The 23,106-nt window shown below is 45.1% G+C and overlaps 1 protein-coding gene across 2 annotated transcripts in view; it reads left to right on the top strand.

Annotated features, from left to right (window-relative positions):
• nbr1b (NBR1 autophagy cargo receptor b) overlaps positions 1-23,106 on the top strand; it is a 111,358-nt gene that overhangs the window by 29,267 nt on the left and 58,985 nt on the right. Inside the window, exons 6-17 of one of the 2 annotated variants that reach the window (XM_079253491.1) lie at positions 5,493-5,570; positions 10,336-10,577; positions 10,818-10,943; positions 11,485-11,691; positions 11,763-11,922; positions 13,041-13,124; positions 13,209-13,394; positions 13,468-13,578; positions 18,439-18,514; positions 19,945-20,055; positions 21,518-21,658; positions 21,872-22,051. In XM_079253491.1, coding sequence (XP_079109617.1) covers positions 5,493-5,570; positions 10,336-10,577; positions 10,818-10,943; positions 11,485-11,691; positions 11,763-11,922; positions 13,041-13,124; positions 13,209-13,394; positions 13,468-13,578; positions 18,439-18,514; positions 19,945-20,055; positions 21,518-21,658; positions 21,872-22,051 — 1,702 coding nt within the window. Of the gene's footprint in view, positions 1-5,492; positions 5,571-10,335; positions 10,578-10,817; positions 10,944-11,484; positions 11,692-11,762; positions 11,923-13,040; positions 13,125-13,208; positions 13,395-13,464; positions 13,579-18,438; positions 18,515-19,944; positions 20,056-21,517; positions 21,659-21,871; positions 22,052-23,106 lie in introns of both variants that reach the window. The other variant, XM_079253490.1, reaches the window with a different exon arrangement.

The following is a 23,106-nucleotide window of genomic DNA, read 5'->3' as shown; positions in this document are numbered from 1 at the left end:
ATGTTACCGACCAGTTTCCAGTTAACCCAGACATGTTACCGACCTGTTCCCACTTAACCCAGACATGTTACCGACCAGTTCCCAGTTAACCTAGACATGTTACCGACCAGTTTCCAGTTAACCCAGACATGTTACTGACCAGTTTCCAGTTAACCCAGACATGTTACTGACCAGTTTCCAGTTAACCCAGACATGTTACCGACCCGTTTCCAGTTAACCCAGACATGTTACCTACCTGTTCCCACTTAACCCAGACATGTTACCGACCAGTTTCCAGTTAACCCAGACATGTTACCGACCTGTTCCCAGTTAACCCAGACATGTTACCGACCTGTTCCCAGTTAACCCAGACATGTTACTGACCAGTTCCCAGTTAACCCAGACATGTTACCGACCAGTTTCCAGTTTACCCAGACATGTTACCGACCAGTTTCCAGTTAACCCAGACATGTTACCGACCCGTTTCCAGTTAACCCAGACATGTTACCTACCTGTTCCCACTTAACCCAGACATGTTACCGACCAGTTTCCAGTTAACCCAGACATGTTACCGACCTGTTCCCAGTTAACCCAGACATGTTACCGACCTGTTCCCAGTTAACCCAGACATGTTACTGACCAGTTCCCAGTTAACCCAGACATGTTACCGACCAGTTTCCAGTTTACCCAGACATGTTACCGACCAGTTTCCAGTTAACCCAGACATGTTACCGACCTGTTCCCAGTTAACCCAGACATGTTACCGACCTGTTCCCAGTTAACCCAGACATGTTACTGACCAGTTCCCAGTTAACCCAGACATGTTACCGACCAGTTTCCAGTTAACCCAGACATGTTACCGACCTGTTCCCACTTAACCCAGACATGTTACCGACCAGTTTCCAGTTAACCCAGACATGTTACCGACCAGTTTCCAGTTAACCCAGACATGTTACCGACCAGTTTCCAGTTAACCCAGACATGTTACCGACCAGTTTCCGGTTAACCCAGACATGTTACTGACCTGTTCCCACTTAACCCAGACATGTTACTGACCAGTTTCCAGTTAACCCAGACATGTTACTGACCAGTTTCCAGTTAACCCAGACATGTTACTGACCTGTTCCCACTTAACCCAGACCTGTTACCGACCTGTTCCCACTTAACCCAGACATGTTACTGACCAGTTTCCAGTTAACCCAGACATGTTACTGACCAGTTTCCAGTTAACCCAGACATGTTACCGACCAGTTTCCAGTTAACCCAGACATGTTACTGACCTGTTCCCACTTAACCCAGACATGTTACTGACCAGTTTCCAGTTAACCCAGACATGTTACCGACCAGTTTCCAGTTAACCCAGACATGTTACCGACCTGTTCCCACTTAACCCAGACATGTTACCGACCAGTTCCCAGTTAACCTAGACATGTTACCGACCAGTTTCCAGTTAACCCAGACATGTTACTGACCAGTTTCCAGTTAACCCAGACATGTTACTGACCAGTTTCCAGTTAACCCAGACATGTTACCGACCCGTTTCCAGTTAACCCAGACATGTTACCTACCTGTTCCCACTTAACCCAGACATGTTACCGACCAGTTTCCAGTTAACCCAGACATGTTACCGACCTGTTCCCAGTTAACCCAGACATGTTACCGACCTGTTCCCAGTTAACCCAGACATGTTACTGACCAGTTCCCAGTTAACCCAGACATGTTACCGACCAGTTTCCAGTTTACCCAGACATGTTACCGACCAGTTTCCAGTTAACCCAGACATGTTACCGACCTGTTCCCAGTTAACCCAGACATGTTACCGACCTGTTCCCAGTTAACCCAGACATGTTACCGACCTGTTCCCAGTTAACCCAGACATGTTACTGACCAGTTCCCAGTTAACCCAGACATGTTACCGACCAGTTTCCAGTTAACCCAGACATGTTACCGACCTGTTCCCACTTAACCCAGACATGTTACCGACCAGTTTCCAGTTAACCCAGACATGTTACCGACCTGTTCCCAGTTAACCCAGACATGTTACCGACCTGTTCCCAGTTAACCCAGACATGTTACTGACCAGTTCCCAGTTAACCCAGACATGTTACCGACCAGTTTCCAGTTTACCCAGACATGTTACCGACCAGTTTCCAGTTAACCCAGACATGTTACTGACCTGTTCCCACTTAACCCAGACATGTTACCGACCAGTTTCCAGTTAACCCAGACATGTTACCGACCAGTTTCCAGTTAACCCAGACATGTTACCGACCAGTTTCCGGTTAACCCAGACATGTTACTGACCTGTTCCCACTTAACCCAGACATGTTACCGACCAGTTTCCAGTTAACCCAGACATGTTACCGACCAGTTTCCAGTTAACCCAGACATGTTACCGACCAGTTTCCAGTTAACCCAGACATGTTACTGACCTGTTCCCACTTAACCCAGACATGTTACTGACCTGTTCCCACTTAACCCAGACATGTTACCGACCAGTTTCCAGTTAACCCAGACATGTTACCGACCAGTTTCCAGTTAACCCAGACATGTTACCGACCAGTTTCCAGTTAACCCAGACATGTTACCGACCAGTTTCCAGTTAACCCAGACATGTTACCGACCAGTTTCCGGTTAACCCAGACATGTTACTGACCTGTTCCCACTTAACCCAGACATGTTACTGACCAGTTTCCAGTTAACCCAGACATGTTACTGACCAGTTTCCAGTTAACCCAGACATGTTACCGACCTGTTCCCAGTTAACCCAGACATGTTACTGACCAGTTCCCAGTTAACCCAGACATGTTACTGACCTGTTCCCACTTAACCCAGACCTGTTACCGACCTGTTCCCACTTAACCCAGACATGTTACTGACCAGTTTCCAGTTAACCCAGACATGTTACTGACCAGTTTCCAGTTAACCCAGACATGTTACTGACCAGTTTCCAGTTAACCCAGACATGTTACCGACCAGTTTCCAGTTAACCCAGACATGTTACTGACCTGTTCCCACTTAACCCAGACATGTTACTGACCAGTTTCCAGTTAACCCAGACATGTTACCGACCAGTTTCCAGTTAACCCAGACATGTTACCGACCTGTTCCCACTTAACCCAGACATGTTACCGACCAGTTCCCAGTTAACCTAGACATGTTACCGACCAGTTTCCAGTTAACCCAGACATGTTACTGACCAGTTTCCAGTTAACCCAGACATGTTACTGACCAGTTTCCAGTTAACCCAGACATGTTACCGACCCGTTTCCAGTTAACCCAGACATGTTACCTACCTGTTCCCACTTAACCCAGACATGTTACCGACCAGTTTCCAGTTAACCCAGACATGTTACCGACCTGTTCCCAGTTAACCCAGACATGTTACCGACCTGTTCCCAGTTAACCCAGACATGTTACTGACCAGTTCCCAGTTAACCCAGACATGTTACCGACCAGTTTCCAGTTTACCCAGACATGTTACCGACCAGTTTCCAGTTAACCCAGACATGTTACCGACCCGTTTCCAGTTAACCCAGACATGTTACCTACCTGTTCCCACTTAACCCAGACATGTTACCGACCAGTTTCCAGTTAACCCAGACATGTTACCGACCTGTTCCCAGTTAACCCAGACATGTTACCGACCTGTTCCCAGTTAACCCAGACATGTTACTGACCAGTTCCCAGTTAACCCAGACATGTTACCGACCAGTTTCCAGTTTACCCAGACATGTTACCGACCAGTTTCCAGTTAACCCAGACATGTTACCGACCTGTTCCCAGTTAACCCAGACATGTTACCGACCTGTTCCCAGTTAACCCAGACATGTTACTGACCAGTTCCCAGTTAACCCAGACATGTTACCGACCAGTTTCCAGTTAACCCAGACATGTTACCGACCTGTTCCCACTTAACCCAGACATGTTACCGACCAGTTTCCAGTTAACCCAGACATGTTACCGACCAGTTTCCAGTTAACCCAGACATGTTACCGACCAGTTTCCAGTTAACCCAGACATGTTACCGACCAGTTTCCGGTTAACCCAGACATGTTACTGACCTGTTCCCACTTAACCCAGACATGTTACTGACCAGTTTCCAGTTAACCCAGACATGTTACTGACCAGTTTCCAGTTAACCCAGACATGTTACTGACCTGTTCCCACTTAACCCAGACCTGTTACCGACCTGTTCCCACTTAACCCAGACATGTTACTGACCAGTTTCCAGTTAACCCAGACATGTTACTGACCAGTTTCCAGTTAACCCAGACATGTTACCGACCAGTTTCCAGTTAACCCAGACATGTTACTGACCTGTTCCCACTTAACCCAGACATGTTACTGACCAGTTTCCAGTTAACCCAGACATGTTACCGACCAGTTTCCAGTTAACCCAGACATGTTACCGACCTGTTCCCACTTAACCCAGACATGTTACCGACCAGTTCCCAGTTAACCTAGACATGTTACCGACCAGTTTCCAGTTAACCCAGACATGTTACTGACCAGTTTCCAGTTAACCCAGACATGTTACTGACCAGTTTCCAGTTAACCCAGACATGTTACCGACCCGTTTCCAGTTAACCCAGACATGTTACCTACCTGTTCCCACTTAACCCAGACATGTTACCGACCAGTTTCCAGTTAACCCAGACATGTTACCGACCTGTTCCCAGTTAACCCAGACATGTTACCGACCTGTTCCCAGTTAACCCAGACATGTTACTGACCAGTTCCCAGTTAACCCAGACATGTTACCGACCAGTTTCCAGTTTACCCAGACATGTTACCGACCAGTTTCCAGTTAACCCAGACATGTTACCGACCTGTTCCCAGTTAACCCAGACATGTTACCGACCTGTTCCCAGTTAACCCAGACATGTTACCGACCTGTTCCCAGTTAACCCAGACATGTTACTGACCAGTTCCCAGTTAACCCAGACATGTTACCGACCAGTTTCCAGTTAACCCAGACATGTTACCGACCTGTTCCCACTTAACCCAGACATGTTACCGACCAGTTTCCAGTTAACCCAGACATGTTACCGACCTGTTCCCAGTTAACCCAGACATGTTACCGACCTGTTCCCAGTTAACCCAGACATGTTACTGACCAGTTCCCAGTTAACCCAGACATGTTACCGACCAGTTTCCAGTTTACCCAGACATGTTACCGACCAGTTTCCAGTTAACCCAGACATGTTACCGACCTGTTCCCAGTTAACCCAGACATGTTACCGACCTGTTCCCAGTTAACCCAGACATGTTACCGACCAGTTTCCAGTTTACCCGTTCATGTTCCCTCCATGTTTCTGCATGAGACGGTAAAGCGTGTCATCATGTGACGTGACGTTTATCTTCAGCTGGGAAGGTGTTGCGTTGTCTACGGCGACATGGCTTTTAGCAACGAGTTAACATGCTAGTATGATGAGCTAACACTGACAATGATGTCACATTTCTAAATCTACCGTTTATACAGATTAATTTTCATTTCTACTTTCATTCAGTTTAACTTGAAAGAAGCAAGAGGGAGTAAAGAAGAGGACAAAACTCCTCCGGCCTGGTTCACCTCGTACATGGAGAAGGTGAGAAGACCCTGATCAGACTTACCTCCATCATCATGTCTGCAAATCGGCTGAAAATAAGCTTCCAGGCTTCTCGGTTATTCTGTGGAGACACCAGCCAGGAGTCGGGCTCAGAAGCCTCAGGCTGTGTCTGAACGTCCACGCTGTCCCCCCACACAGCTCTTTGTTGCTTATATTCAGTAAAAAGTCATGTGTACTTTTATACTAGTTACTATACAGCCATTTTATCCCTTTTTACCCGCTTTGATGTTTGCACCACTCACACTTTTAAGCGCCTGCCTGCAATGCATTGTGGTCCAAGTGACCATTGATGCTCTGGCATTGCACGGCCTGGTTCCTCCTGGCATGGCCTGGTTAATCCTGGCACGGGACTAATTGTGTCCTCCAGCAACTCAACTTTATTTATATAGCGTCAAATCACGGCAAAGCCATCTCAAGACGCTTTACAGACAGAGGGGAAAACATAATGAAGGCCAATTCATAACAGCCTATATAAGGAAACCAACAGATTGAGTTGAGTCCAACTCAGTCTCCCATCCTGAGCAAGCACACTGGCGACAGACAACAACAGGAACTGCTACTCCCGGCCAGGGAGACCTGCTGAGACAGGAGACATACATGTTAATGATGCTACACTGTTATTGGGGGGGGGATAAAAGAAAGAGATAAAGAGAAAGAGGCTCCGTGTATCAGGAAATGTCCCAGCCGGGAGCAAGCAGTTGTTTTAATTGTAATTCATGTAGAACTTTATTTGTACTGATCAGCTTATTGATCAGCAGTGTGAACATTATAACATACATTAATCTATCAAGAATACTTTATTCATCCCCGAGAGGAAATTCTAGGTTCCAGTACAACCCGTCCCAGTTCTGATAGACACAGAACAAGAGTACATCAAATCACAGAACCGGCCAGCCTGAGGCCTCGCCGCCACCTTTATCCGCCTCGCCGCCACCTTTATCCGCCCGCCTCGCCGCCACCTTTATCCGCCTCGCCACCACCTTTATCCGCCTCGCCTCCACCTTTATCCGCCTCGCCACCACCTTTATCCGCCTCGCCACCACCTTTATCCGCCTCGCCACCACCTTTATCCGCCTCGCCACCACCTTTATCCGCCTCGCCACCACCTTTATCCGCCTCGCCGCCACCTTTATCCGCCTCGCCGCCACCTTTATCCGCCTCGCCGCCACCTTTATCCGCCTCGCCGCCACCTTTATCCGCCTCGCCGCCACCTTTATCCGCCTCGCCGCCACCTTTATCCGCCTCGCCGCCACCTTTATCCGCCTCGCCGCCACCTTTATCCGCCTCGCCGCCACCTTTATCCGCCTCGCCGCCACCTTTATCCGCCTCGCCGCCACCTTTATCCGCCTCGCCGCCACCTTTATCTGCCTCGCCTCCACCTTTACCCGCCTCGCCGCCACCTTTATCTGCCTCGCCACCACCTTTATCCGCCTCGCCGCCACCTTTATCCGCCTCGCCGCCACCTTTATCCGCCTCGCCGCCACCTTTATCTGCCTCGCCACCACCTTTATCCGCCTCGCCACCACCTTTATCCGCCTCGCCACCACCTTTATCCGCCTCGCCACCACCTTTTTCCACCTCGCGCCACCACCTTTATCCGCCTCGCGCCACCACCTTTATCCGCCTCGCCGCCACCTTTATCCGCCTCGCGCCGCCACCTTTATCCGCCTCGCGCCGCCACCTTTATCCGCCTCGCGCCGCCACCTTTATCCGCCTCGCGCCGCCACCTTTATCCGCCTCGCCACCACCTTTATCCGCCTCGCCGCCACCTTTATCCGCCTCGCCTCCCCCTTTATCCGCCCGCCTCGCTGCCACCTTTATCCGCCTCGCCACCACCTTTATCCGCCTCGCGCCACCACCTTTATCCGCCTCGCGCCGCCACCTTTATCCGCCTCGCGCCGCCACCTTTATCCGCCTCGCGCCGCCACCTTTATCCGCCTCGCGCCGCCACCTTTATCCGCCTCGCGCCGCCACCTTTATCCGCCTCGCCGCCACCTTTATCCGCCTCGCGCCGCCACCTTTATCCGCCTCGCGCCGCCACCTTTATCCGCCTCGCGCCGCCACCTTTATCCGCCTCGCGCCGCCACCTTTATCCGCCTCGCGCCACCACCTTTATCCGCCTCGCGCCGCCACCTTTATCCGCCTCGCGCCGCCACCTTTATCCGCCTCGCGCCGCCACCTTTATCCGCCTCGCTGCCACCTTTATCCGCCTCGCGCCGCCACCTTTATCCGCCTCGCGCCACCACCTTTATCCGCCTCGCGCCGCCACCTTTATCCGCCTCGCGCCGCCACCTTTATCCGCCTCGCGCCGCCACCTTTATCCGCCGCCACCTTTATCCGCCTCGCGCCGCCACCTTTATCCGCCTCGCGCCGCCACCTTTATCTGCCTCGCGCCGCCACCTTTATCCGCCTCGCGCCACCACCTTTATCCGCCTCGCGCCACCACCTTTATCCGCCTCGCCGCCGCCTTTATCTGCCTCGCGCCGCCACCTTTATCCGCCTCGCGCCGCCACCTTTATCCGCCTCGCGCCGCCACCTTTATCCGCCTCGCGCCACCACCTTTATCCGCCTCGCCGCCGCCTTTATCCGCCTCGCGCCACCACCTTTATCCGCCTCGCCGCCGCCTTTATCCGCCTCGCGCCACCACCTTTATCCGCCTCGCGCCACCGCCTTTATCCGCCTCGCCGCCGCCTTTATCCGCCTCGCGCCACCACCTTTATCCGCCTCGCCGCCACCTTTATCCGCCTCGCCGCCACCTTTATCCGCCTCGCCGCCACCTTTATCCGCCGCCCCGGCTTTATCCGGCGTCGCCTTTCAGCAGACAAGAACAGAGGCACAGGAATCTGGGTAGAGGGTAAAAACGGGTACCACCAGACCGTGGCTCATGGGCAGTCTGGAGAGACAGAACACACCCCATGTACACATAAGCATGAATTCATACAATCGACAAGACAGAGTCGAGCAGGCGGTGAGTCAGGCCGTGTGCGGACCACAGCCAGGTGCCACAGTCCATGTGGATACGGGGACGTGGTGGGCAGAGCGGCAGTGAACATCACATTCCTTTCCCAGGGGTCATGCCGGCCCCATGGCCTTCAGGGAGCCCAATCCAGATAAGATGGATTATTTGGGTTTCAGGCCAGGAAAATATTTTGCTCCCAACTTTGACTGGTCTCACTGGCAGCTCCAAACATCCTGGTGGTGGGGGGTCAATTTCCAGCCATTCGAGCTGACATCCACTCCATGCTGGAATCGATTCAGTGGACCAGCTCTAGAACTAGCACCAGTTTGGACCAGGTTGGCATCCTGTTTGCGATCCATCTTGGTCAACGCTTGAGTCTGTGCACCGCCCGCTCTGTAAAGTCCGCCTGTCCACCGTCGCTAAAAGCAAGAGAAGAAACATGTAGAACTACCTTGTTCCACGACAGAACATGTTCTACTGGTTGACGTTCTTTAATATAATTAATAATATATATGTTGTTGTAAATTGTGATTTTCAAATATCAAATATTTATTTTTCCTCATTTCTGCAGATAATTTTTGTTCTATTCTATTCTATACTATTCTATTCTACAGTCATTTAGACGCTTTTATCCAAAGCGACTTACATCAGAGTGAGAACAACACAAGCAGGAAATCAAACAGTAGAGGACATGGTAGGAAGGTGCTGGTGGACTGGGTCCTTCCATGAGGCTACAGGCTTTTGTTTTGGTTTTGGTTTTTTTTGTTTACTTCCTTTCCACCCCATAATACCACCTATGTTAAAATGCAAAGAATCAATATCATAAAGTTTGTTGCAAAGAACTGGGCTAAGTTCTCCAACTTTCCAATAAATATAGTTATACTATGTGTTGAAGTTCTCCTTGAAGAGCTGAGTCTTCAGCACATTAAAAGTAGACAGGGACTCTGCAGAGCGGACAGAGTTTGGGAGATCATTCCACCATCGTGGAACAACAGAGGAAAAGAGTCTGGCTGGTGATTTAGTCCCACGTTGTGGTGGTAACACGAGGCGTCTTTCACTGGTGGAACGTAGCTGTGGAGAGGGAGTGTAGGTCTGGATTAGGGAGTGAAGGTAGACGGGAGACGTTTCAGTTATTGTTTTGTAAACCAGAAGCAAAGCTTTAAATGTGATGCGTGCTGCAACCGGAAGCCAGTGAAGAGCGATTAGCAGTGGAGTGACATGAACCCGTTTGGGTTGGTTGAAAACCAGACGTGCTGCAGCGTTCTGGATCATCTGCAGAGGTTTAACCAGCATGCAGGCAGACCTGCCAGTAGGGAACTGCAGTAATCCATGTGTGAGATGACCAGAACCTGAACCAGAAGCTGAGTCATGTGTTCTGTCAGGTACGTCTGATTCTCTTGATGTTGTAGAGAGCATATCGGCAGGTACGGGCAACCGAGGCAACATGGACCTTAAAGGTCAACTGGTCATCCACCATGACATCCAGATTCCAGGCAGCAAGCGTAGGAACAAGTGTTATAGAGTCAAGCTTCACACTTAATTGTGGATGTAAGGAAGGATTGGCTGGGCAGAACATGAGCTCTGTCTTGGACAGATTGAGCTGACAGTGGCGAGTCTTCATCCATGCAGAGATATCAGCAAGGCAAGCTGATATTCTCATTGAACTGGTGAAATTTAGTACATGTGACGGCTTTAGAAAGGACACGTCTGAGAAAAACCCCGTAAAGTGTCCGCGAACACCTGGAGTGTTCGGGTGCAGTGACCGTCTGCTCTTCTTCTCCTCAGTTTAAGGACCAAGTGGTTCGCGAGGCGGTGGAGAAGATATGTCGGGAGTTCTCCGGCCAGTGCTGCATCCATAAACCAGTGGGAGGAGGAGCAGGAGGTGGCAAGGTGGAGGCGATGAGAGGAGCAGAGACCCATCAGGGCTCTGAGATGTCTTCCTCCACCCTGCCTGGAGCTCCCACCTCCTGTACGCCTCCCTGCTCCTCCTGCAGGGGGCAGACCACCGGAGGAGGCTACCAGTGCAGGTAGCAGCACCTCATCAGGCCTGATCACATTTATCATGTGGATCAATGCTGTTCATCATTGATCTGTGGACATATGAAGACATGTAGACGTAGATCATGTTTATACTCACATGTCTACATTTTGCATCCGCTTACTTTGTCTTCTCTTCTGTGTCCTCCTCCCCGTGTCCTCCTCCCCCCCCCGTCCTCCCCGTGTCCTCCTCCCCATGTCCTCCTCCCCCATCCCTCCCCCCCCCCCAGCGTCTGTACGTCCTGTACTCTGTGTGAGCCCTGCAGCTTCTCCCATGATCCCAGCCACAGCCTGGTGAGGGCCAGGACTCCGCTGTCCATCCCGGAACATGGATCCCCGGCTCCAGACCACAGCAGGTGTTCATGCTGACTCAGCGTTTCTTTCCATCCATCCAGCATGTCAGAGTAATGGCTGCATTGATTATAGAAAGCCAGCGAGCTGTGATGGATGTTTCATATCACACATAGAAAACTGTACCTACAGCAAGTTCAGCTCTCTCTCTCTCTTTTCTTTATTAATCCACACCTGAAGGAGGTGTTCGGGGTGCAGATGTGGGATTTTGGGACAGTTTGTCAGCAGTGCTTTCTAGTGGGAGCAAAACTATTCTAACCAGATTACTGAAGATGTTCCCAGATGTCCTGTAATCTGGCACATATGCTCTGGTCATGCATGACCATTGCTTTTAAAGCCATACTCCAGGTGTTTTTATTAGTCCTTCTCCACTGCTGGACGTGCAGCCACATCTATACAGCTGCTACGTCCCTGAGAAAACCAGGCTCCGCCTTAACATGCTAGGTACAGTGAACCTGGATGGAAAGTTAGTGAGATGGAGGGTCAGAGTACTACATACTACTACTACGACATAGATCTGGGTATGTTTCATCTCTCTGTTTCTAGATTCTACAGAAGAGGTGACCGCAGCTTCCGGAAGGCAGAGAAGCAGCGGCTAAAGGCAGAAAAACGCTTACTGAAGGCTGAGGTCAAAGAGATCCGGAAACAGCTGAGGATGGAGAGGCGGGGCATACAGTGGAGCTCCTCCCACACAGACGGCAGCTCGCCCCCCGTCCTCCTGCAGCCTCGAGCCACACAGCACAACAGCCCTGAGTAGGTCTCGAATGTCTGGCGATAAGACCAGGACGTCACAGGAGCATGAACTCATTCTGTTTCTTGTCCAGGCGTCCAAAGTGTCCCTGTCCTCTGGTGGTTCCTGCCATGACGGCTGCTTTCCTGGATGAAAACCTCCCTGATGGAACCAAACTACGTCCTGGAACCAAGTTTATCAAGTACTGGAAGCTGAGGAACACTGGATCCATCAGCTGGAGCTCTGATACCAAGGTAACCATGATGATGACAGAGATGGTGGAGGAAACTGTCCGCACCATGCAACATTATTCTAAGTATGTTGTTTCTCTTCATTCTTCTTACATAATCATTGGGAATATGGTCTATTACCCCTTAAGATCAGACCTCCCTCAGGTCTTGATCCTTCATCATAGGAACTGTAGTGTGTAACTGTGATGGATATCTTACCCTTAAGGTGATCTACAGAAGTTTTCTGTACCATGGTCTGGCTGAAAACTGAATTCTGATTGGCTGCAGGGTCTCCATTCAAAAGTGTTGTAGGACACCTGTAGAAAAGCTCTGGTCAATTAAACTGATTTCTCTGAATTATTGCGCTGGCTCAAACGTTAGTTAGTAACCATGGCAACGGTTACCAGCGTCGATCTGGAGACACACCAAACCACTTCTGTGACGGGGCATTGCTGTGAAAGTAGCCTGCAGGCTTATTGGGCTCCGCCAGTCCAGGAGGGACGAGAATGGAGAAACATTTTGTCGTCCTGCAACGTCCCAACCAGCAGTGGTCCAAGTCCACAGGCCTTAAATCTCCATCCTTCAAATGCCACTAGGATGCATATGTTGATATCTCCATCAAATTTCACCATTAATGTTGCATTTGATCGTAAATCTCCTGACTTTCTGACTTTATCTCTGGATAATATTTATAAAGAGCTGGTTACTATGGCAACATGTCACAATGAAAGATAATCAATAGTTCACTCAGCCGCTTATTGTGAAAAACTTGTGATTTTAATGGTCAAAAACAACATTAAAGTATTAATAGAATGAACATTTCTTTAGTAAGGGACCATGGTCTAGGCGAGATAATAGCCTTCAAGTGTCCATCATCAGATTTATATGGACTTCGAATGAGCAACACAAATGCCTCTATGTTGTCTATTAATTTCTGATAATGGACACCTCGTTGGGCACTATCCCGTACTTATATCACTTTACTTAGGAGGTTTATAATCTACTCCAACATGTAGCGTTTATTCAGATGCTGTATGGTCTGCTGGAGGTTTAAAGTTGAACTGCAATCCTACATGAAGGACCATCTGGAAGCTTCTTAGACAGACTATCTGCAAATAAGACATTGACTTGTCTTACTGCAGCTCAAATTCATGTGGGGGAACCTGGGGACCGGATCTGGGGACCGCTGGAGAGAAGTGTCTGTTCCCTTGCTCCAACCAGGACAGGTAGGTTCCTGACGTTTTGTCTTTGGGGAAGCATCCTAAACGTCCTTCCTCACGTGGACCTGACTGCTCCCTGGTTTTGTCCAGGTGGGCATAGTGAGTGTCGCGCTATGTACTCCAGCTGTTGAGGGTTCCTACACTTCCCATTGGCGCCTGGCCCATGATGGAGAGCAGTTTGGACCCAGGGTGTGGTGCAGCATTGTGGTAGACCCTTTGGCACCGGCTCCCATGTTGGCTGATGGGATATTGGTGTCACCCTGTGTTACACCGCAGGTATGACGATGATGGTTTGGACAGAAACCTGGAAACATTTCATTGCCATGATGTTCCATGTGTGTGCCAGCAGGGGAAAAACCCAGCAGTGAAAGAGGGAAAAAGCTCTGCTGGAGAACAGCCTCTAATGTCTGAGGACCAGGAAGAGTTCTACATCCCCTCGGTAGACCTGCTCACTGCCCAGGTATCCCACATCACCTGCAGTTAGTGTAGTCTGTAAACACTAAACCACCAAACCTAATCTATTAAATCCTCAAACCTCAAACACTCAATCAACAAACCTAAACCACTAAATCACCAAACCTAAACTACTAAATCACCAAACTTAAACCATTAAATCTCCAAATTTAAACCACTAAATCACTAAACCTAAACTACTAAATGGCAAAACTTAAACTGCAAAAACACCACACCTAAACTACTAAATCACCAAACATAATCTATTAAATCACCAAACCTAAACGATTAAGTCACAAAACTTAAACTACTAAATCACAGAACCTAAACAACTAAATGACCAAACTTAAACCTCTAAATCACAAAATTTAAATTACTAAAACACCAAACCTAAACTACTAAATCACCAAACTTAAACCACTAAATCACTAAACTTAAACTACTAAAATATCAAACCTAAACTAGTAAATCACCAAACTTAAACTATTAAATCACCAAACCTCAAACACTCAATCACCAAAACTAAACGATTAAGTCACCAAACTTAAACTACGAAATCACCAAACTCAAACCACTAAATCACTAAACTTAAACCACTAAATCACTAAACTTAAACCACTAAATCACAGAACATAAACTACTAAATGACCAAACTTAAACTACTAAATCACCAAACTTAAACCAACTCACTAAAATTAAACTACTAAATCACCAAATTAAAAACTCTAAAGCACTACACTTAAACTACTAAATCACCTAACCTAAACTACTAAATGACCAAACTTAAACCAATAAGTCACAAAATTTAAATCACTAAATCACTAAAATTAAACTACTAAATCACCAAACTTAAACTACTAAAACACCAAACTTAAACTACTAAATCACCAAACTTAAACTACTAAAACACCAAACCTAAACCACTAAGTCACCAAACTTAAACCACTAAATCACTAAACTTATACCACTAAATCACTAAACCTAAACTACTAAATCACTGAACTTAAACTACTCAATCACCAAACTTAAACTACTAAAACACCAAACCTAAACGACTAAGTCACCAAACTTAAACCACTAAATCACTAAATTTAAATTACTAAATCACCAAAGCTAAACTACTAAATCACAGAACCTAAACTACTAAATGACCAAACTTAAACTAATAAAAAACCAAACTTAAACTACTAAATCACCAAACTTAAACCACTAAATCACTAGATTTGAACTACTAAATCACCAAACTTAAACTACTAAAGCTCCAAACTTAAACCACTAAATCACTAAACCTAAACCACTAAATCACTAAAATTAAACTACTAAATCACCAAACTTAAACCACTAATTCACTAAACTTAAACTACTAAATCACAGAACCTAAACTACTAGATCACCAAACTTAAATTTCTAAATCACCAAACCTCAAACACTCAATCACCAAACCTACATTACTAAGTCACCAAACTTAAACCACTAAATCACTAAACTTAAACCACTAAATCACTAAACTTAAACCACTATATCACCAAACTCAAACCACTAAATCACTAAACTTAAACTACTAAAACACCAAACTTGAACTACTAAATCACCAAACTTAAACCACTAAAACACTAAATTTAAACCACTAAATCACCAACCTTAAACTACTAAATCACAGAAACTAAACTACTAAATGACCAAACTGAAACTACTAAAACACAAAACCTAAACTACTAAATCACCAAATCTAAACTAATAAATCACCAAACCTAAACCACTAATATCACCAAACCTAATTTACTAAACCACCAGACCTAATCTATTAAATCCGTAAACCTCAAACACTCAATCACCAAACTTAAACCACTAAATCACTAAACTTACACCACTAAATCACCAAACTTAAAGTACTAAATCACCAAACCTAAACTTCTGAATGCCTAAACCTAACCTAATATATCACCAAACCTAATCTACTCAATCCCCAAACCTCAAACACTCAATCACCAAACCTAACCTACTAAGTCACCAATTTCAACCACTAAATCACTAAACTTAAACTACTAAATCACATAAGCTAAACTACTATATGACCAAACTTAAACTACTAAAACATCAAACTTAAACCACTAAATCACCAAACTCAAATCACTAAATCACTAAACTTAAACTACTAAAACACCAAACTTGAACTACTAAATCACCAAACTTAAACCACTAAAACACTAAATTTAAACCGCTAAATCACTAAACTTAAACTACTAAATCACAGAACCTAAACTACTAAATGACCAAACTTAAACTACTAAAACACCAAACCTAAGCTACTAAATCACCAAACCTAATCTATTAAATCCCCAAACCTCAAACTTAAATACTTAAATCACCAAACTTAAACTACTAATTCACCAAACTTAAACCACTAAATCACCAAAACTAATTGACTAAACCACCAAACCTAATCTATAAAATCCATAAACCTCAAATACTCAATCACCGAACCTAAACGACTCAATCACCAAACCCAAACGATTAAGTCACCAAACTTAAACTACTAAAACACCAAACTTAAACTACTAAATCACAGAAACTAAACTGCTAAATGACCAAACCTAAACTTCTAAATCACCAAACCTAATCTATTAAATCCCCAAACGTCAAACACTCAATCACCAAACCTAAACTACTAAGTCACCAAACCTAAACTACTAAATCACCAAACTTAAACCACTAAATCACTTAAATTAAACTACTCAATCACAGAACCTTAATTTCTAAATGACCAAACTTAAACTACTAATTCACCAAACTTAAACCACTAAATCACTAAATGTAAACTACTAAAGCACCAAACTTAATCTATTAAATCACCAAACTTAAACCACTAAATCACTAAACCTAAACTAATAAATCACCAAACTTAAACCACTAAATCACCAAACCTGAACTTCTAAATCACCAAACCTAATCTATTAAATCCCCAAACCTCAAACACTCAATCACCAAACCTAAACTACTAAGTCACCAAACTTAAACCACTAAATCACCAAACTTAAACCACTAAATCACTAAAATTAAACTACTAAATCACAGAACCTAAATTACTAAATGACCAAACTTAAACTACTAAAGCACCAAACTTAAACTACTAAATCACCAAACTTAAACCACTAAATCACTAAACCTAAACTAATAAATCACCAAACGTAAACCACTAAATCACCAAACCTGAACTTCTAAATCACCAAACCTAATCTATTAAATCCCCAAACGTCAAACACTCAATCACCAAACCTAAACTACTAAGTCACCAAACTTAAACCACTAAATCACCAAACTTAAACCACTAAATCACTAAAATTAAACTACTCAATCACAGAACCTTAATTTCTAAATGACCAAACTTAAACTACTAAAACATCAAACTTAAACTACTAAGTCACCAAACTTAAACCACTAAATCACTAAACTTATACCACTAAATCACTAAACCTAAACCACTAAATCACTAAACTTAAACTACTAAATCACTGAACTTAAACTACTCAATCACCAAACCTAAACGACTAAGTCACCAAACTTAAACCACTAAATCACTAAATTTAAATTACTAAATCACCAAAGCTAAACTACTAAATCACAGAACCTAAATTACTAAATGACCAAACTTAAACTACTAAAACATCAAACTTAAACTACTAAGTCACCAAACTTAAACCACTAACTCACTAAACTTAAACCACTCAATCACCAAACTTAAACTACTAAAACACCAAACCTAAACCACTAAGTCACCAAACTTAAACCACTAAATCACTAAACTTATACCACTAAATCACTAAACCTAAACCACTAAATCACTAAACTTAAACTACTAAATCACTGAACTTAAACTACTCAATCACCAAACCTAAACGACTAAGTCACCAAACTTAAACCACTAAATCACTAAATTTAAATTACTAAATCACCAAAGCTAAACTACTAAATCACAGAACCTAAACTACTAAATGACCAAACTTAAACTAATAAAAAACCAAACTTAAACTACTAAATCACCAAACTTAAACCACTAAATCACTAGATTTGAACTACTAAATCACCAAACTTAAACTACTAAAGCTCCAAACTTAAACCACTAAATCACTAAACCTAAACTAATAAATCACCAAACTTATACCACTAAATCACTAAACTTAAACCACTAAATCACTAAAATTAAACTACTAAATCACCAAACTTAAACCACTAATTCACTAAACTTAAACTACTAAATCACAGAACCTAAACTACTAGATCACCAAACTTAAATTTCTAAATCACCAAACCTCAAACACTCAATCACCAAACCTACATTACTAAGTCACCAAACTTAAACCACTAAATCACTAAACTTAAACCACTAAATCACTAAACTTAAACCACTATATCACCAAACTTAAACCACTAAATCACTAAACCTAAACTATTAAATCACCAAACTTAAACCACTAAATCACCAAACCTAATTCCATACAGACATACAGATTCAGTTATGATTTTGTCTGGATGAAATCCATACAAATTGAAAATGTTGGTTAAACTTGGGTGCAGTCAGTGGTATCTCTGGAAGATGTCCTTTAGAACGAACAAGGATTTATTTCCTTATTTTTTATTGTATCAGCAAAATTTCGTTGTTTTTTTTTTGTTTGTTTTTTTTAATTTTTTTTATTCTTTTCAAAAGTCATTAAACAGACGCTTTTATCCAAAGCGACAGCTGTAAATCTAAATCTGTTTACAAGTTTTCTTTTCCCCTGTGGAGATGGTGGATGGCCAATATCTAACACCTGACATATTTAATCTTAAAATAGTTTAAATTCTCACTTGCTTGTTGTTCTTTCCTCAGGATCTTTTGTCTTTCGAGCTGCTGGACATCAACATTGTTCAAGAGTTGGAGTGTGTCCCAAACAACACACCTGCTGGTAAGATTACTTTGAACACTGGTTTTTGGGTTCTGAAACCTTGACTCAATGGGAGTTCTGGCTCTGAGACAAAAGAGTAGAATGTTTATAAGGAACACATCCATCTTAATGTTGCAACAGCCTTAAAACATTCCTACTCACCTGGATAAAGACTTTGTCAAGTCTCTGACACTGAAATGATTAAATCTGCAAAACAAGACGGCTGAATCAGTGATGCTGCTAAATGCTTAGAAGAAGTGACTGGAAAATTAATGCCTGTTGTTCAGCATCTACACATGGAGTTCCCCAAGGCTCATTGGTGGGCCCATAATTGTTCAGCCTCTATACATGGAGTTCCCCAAGGCTCTGTGGTGGGCTCCTTATTGTTCAGCATCTACACATGGAGTTCCCCAAGGCTCATTGGTGGACTCCTGTTTGTTTAGCCTCTACGCATGAAGTTCCCCAAAGCTCATTGGTGGACTCCTTATTGTTTAGCCTCTACACATGGAGTTCCCTAAGGCTCCATGGTGGGCTCCTAATTGTTCAGTCTCTACATATGGAGTTCCCCAAGGTTCCGTGGGGGGCTCCTTATTGTTCAGCCTCTACACATGGAGTTCCCTAAGACGTAGTGGTGAGCTCCTTATTGTTCAACATCTACACATGAAGTTCCCCAAGGCTCATTGGTGGGCTCATTATTGTTCAGCCTCTATGCATGGAGTTCCCCAAGGCTCTGTGGTGGGCTCCTTATTGTTCAACATCTACGCATGGAGTTCCCCAAGGCTCATTGGTGGGCTCCTTATTGTTCAGCATCTACACATGGAGTTCCCCCAGGGCTCATTGGTGGACTCCTGTTTGTTTAGCCGCTACGCATGGAGTTCCCCAAAACTCATTGGTGGACTCCTTATTGTTCAGCCTCTATGCATGGAGTTCCCCAAGACTCATTGGTGGGCTCCTTATTGTTCAAACTCTACACATGGAGTTCCCTAAGCTCATTGGTGGGCTCCTTATTGTTCAGCCTCTACACATGGAGTTCCCTAAGGCGTAGTGGTGGGCTCCTTATTGTTCAGCCTCTACACATGGAGTTCCCTAAGGCGTAGTGGTGGGCTCCTTATTGTTCAACATCTACACATGGAGTTCCCTAGGCTCTTTGGTAGGCTCCTTATTGTTCAGCCTCTATACATGGAGTTCCTAAGGCTCTGTGGTGGGCTCCTTATTGTTCAGCATCTTCAAGCTTCTTGTAGCTCTGATCGTGAACAGAAACCAAATATAAGGATGGTGTTGAAACAGAAATGTGTTCATTCAACAGCAATGTTGACTCTTGTCTATCCATTGTGTGTAATTACAGTGTTTTTACAACATCCTGGGAAAGAAAGTTGGTTTAAGATGGCTAACTGTGACCCTCTGAAAAAGACCAAAGTTTGGGTAAATTAGCCTTTTTTTTCTTCGTCCAGATGTAACTCCCTGCATATCCCCTCTGCCCCAAGATGGCCCCCCGCTGGACACCTGCAGCCCTTCCCTGGGTCTAATCCAGGAAGAGGCTGAAGTCATTAACAGCATCATGGGTAATGGCATTTCCTCTGTGCTTTTAGAGAGCTGGAAAGTTAATTATTGTTCTTGAAAGAAAATACCTTTTCCAGCTCTATGGATCTGGAACATCTACAGACAGATGCATGTTTATCCCAGATGTTAACATTGCAAGTTGGTTTATCAAATTAGCCATATTTATTCATTTATTTGTGAAGAAATAAATGTAATGCTAAACATTATAAGTATTTGGAGCAAAAAGTAACTTTTTGATATTTGTTTTTATTTTTTAATTAATTAGGTTTTTTATTTTTTGGTTTTATTTTTTTACTTTAGTTGTCTGTTTTTTCTCTTTTCTGTTTTATTTCTTTCTGCTTGTTAAAATCCTGTAAAACACATGATTTAGTTAAAAGCAGGCGGAAACCTCCGGTGGTTAGAAGTAAAGCCTATGCGGAAGTGTATAAAACTGCAGTTCCCCATTCATCCACTAGGGGCTCCAAAACAGAGCAAATCCCCATAGACTCCCATGTTAAAAAGACCAACTTCACAGCAGCAATAAACATGTTTACAGCAGAAATAAACATGTTTACAGCAGAAATAAACATGTTTACAGCAGAAATAAACATGTTTACAGCGGAAATAAACATGTTCACAGCAGGAATAAACATGTTTACAGCAGAAATAAACATGTTTACAGCAGGAATGAACATGTTTACAGCAGGAATAAACATGTTTACAGCAGGAATGAACATGTTTACAGCAGGAATAAACATGTTTACAGCCTGGTAAAAACATTTTAGGTTTATAGCTCAGGTTTACCTTCATGACAACTGTGGGTGGAGTGAAATTTTTTCTAACTCGCCCGTTTAAAAGTAATTTAATCTCGAAGTTCTGCATATTTAGAGGCGGATCCTTTTGATTGACAGGTACCCGATCTCCCGCTTCAAGTCAGACGAATGTAGAACAACCGTGGTTTTTAGCCGGTTAACAACGTGACTTAGCTTTAGCCCACTTACCTCCGTTAGCTGGTTAGCTCCTGTTATCTCTGGGTTAGCTCGGTTAGCTCTTAGCTAAAGAAAGCTCGGAGTTCGCTCGATGTCAATCATCCACCATGACGCTCACAGCCCCCCTCTCAGCTCCACCTCTTTGCTCCACCTCTTTGCTCCACCTCTTTGCCCATATTTGTATTTTCCGGGTGAGACGACACGCATGTTGCTGCCAAGATGGTGATGGTAGGAACCGCCCACCGAGCTTCAATTCAGCTCATCAAAAACCTACGGGTGACATCACAGAGGCTCCGCCCCCTCTTTAATGTATTTACCTGGATTATTTGTCGGATTTATTCCCAGAGTTAATGTTGGACGTTATAATTCCAGTTATCTATGAAGGCCTGGAAGTTGTTCCGGCTTATTCAACGTGTAATGGGAATGCTGGTGCTCAGACTGGAAGGGTCTGGAAACCACTTCTTCTGAAAACATGTGTCCTCAATGCTGTCCTCAGATGTCCCTGGTGCAGAGGGATGTGGAGCTGAAGGGGACAGGGTCCCAGCTCAGGAGGACGGGAAGCATGGTGATGATGTGGCCCTGGGGGGGGGGCCGCCCCACACCCCCCTGCAGGAGGCTTCTTCAAAGACAAGCAAAGGTCAGTTAGATCCAGTTCTAGGTCTGAAGAGGGGTCATGTCCTGTGAGTGGAGCAGCTCAGAGGAGACGTACAACAAAGAGTCTGAGGTGGGATTTGAACCCACGACCCAGTGCATCACAGCCGCTGTACCCCCGTCCTCTGATGAAGCCTGGTAGACACCCAGCAGCACCTGCTGGAGATGACGTAACGCTCTTCCTCCTCTTGGCTTGCAGTGATGGAGCAGGGGTCTCCGTCCTCCTACCCCCGCGTCATGAGTCCAACCGGGAAAACGGCGAAGACGCCGGACACCGCCCCCCGGCTATCCCTCCCCTCCGCGCTGGCAGCCCCCCAGTCGCTGGCCCTCGCACCCGCCCCCCTTCGGCAGGCAGCCGAAGCCTCCACGGAGAACACAGGTGATGGAGCGAACTGGGAATAGTCAGGACCAATTTACATCCCCAACATGGTCAGATCCTATTCCAGTAGAAGCTCAGTAAATTGACTGGTTTACCGGGTAACAGCCGGTTTAACTAGGAACAGGTCGGTGATGTGACTGGTTTAACTGGGAACAGCCAGTTTAACTGGGAACAGGTCGTTGATGTGACTGGTTTAACTGGGAACAGCCAGTTTAACTGGGAACAGGTCGTTGATGTGACTGGTTTAACTGGGAACAGCCGGTTTAACTAGGAACAGGTCGGTGATGTGACTGGTTTAACGGGGAACAGCCAGTTTAACTAGGAACAGGTTGGTGATGTGACTGGTTTAACGGGGAACAGCCGGTTTAACTAGGAACAGGTCGGTGATGTGACTGGTTTAACTGGGAACAGCCAGTTTAACTGGGAACAGGTCGTTGATGTGACTGGTTTAACTGGGAACAGCCGGTTTAACTAGGAACAGGTCGGTGATGTGACTGGTTTAACGGGGAACAGCCAGTTTAACTAGGAACAGGTTGGTGATGTGACTGGTTTAACTGGGAACAGCCAGTTTAACTGGGAACAGGTCGTTGATGTGACTGGTTTAACTGGGAACAGCCGGTTTAACTAGGAACAGGTCGGTGATGTGACTGGTTTAACTGGGAACAGGTCAGTGATGTGACTGGTTTAACTTGGAACTAGTTGGTAATGTGTCTGGTTTAACTGTAAACTGGTTGGTAATGTGACTGGTTTAACTGGAAACAGGTAGGTAAAGTGACTGGTTTAACTGGAAACAGTTCAGTAAAGTGACTGGTTTAACTGGAAACAGATGGGTAAAGTGACTGTTTTAACTGGGAACAGCCGGTTTAACTACGAACAGGTCAGTGATGTGACTGGTTTAACGGGGAACAGCCAGTTTAACTAGGAACAGGTCAGTGATGTGACTGGTTTAACAGGGAAAAGCCGGTTTAACTAGGAACAGGTCGTTGATCTGACTGGTTTAACAGGAAACAGCCGGTTTAACTGGGAACAGGTCAGTGATGTGACTGGTTTAACGG

This window comes from Telmatherina bonti, assembly GCF_933228915.1.
Source record: "Telmatherina bonti genome assembly, chromosome: 14".
In the NCBI taxonomy this organism is placed as follows: Eukaryota; Metazoa; Chordata; class Actinopteri; order Atheriniformes; family Telmatherinidae; genus Telmatherina; species Telmatherina bonti.
The sequence above is the reverse complement of the archived record's forward strand: the minus strand, read 5'-3'. Positions and strand labels throughout refer to the sequence as shown.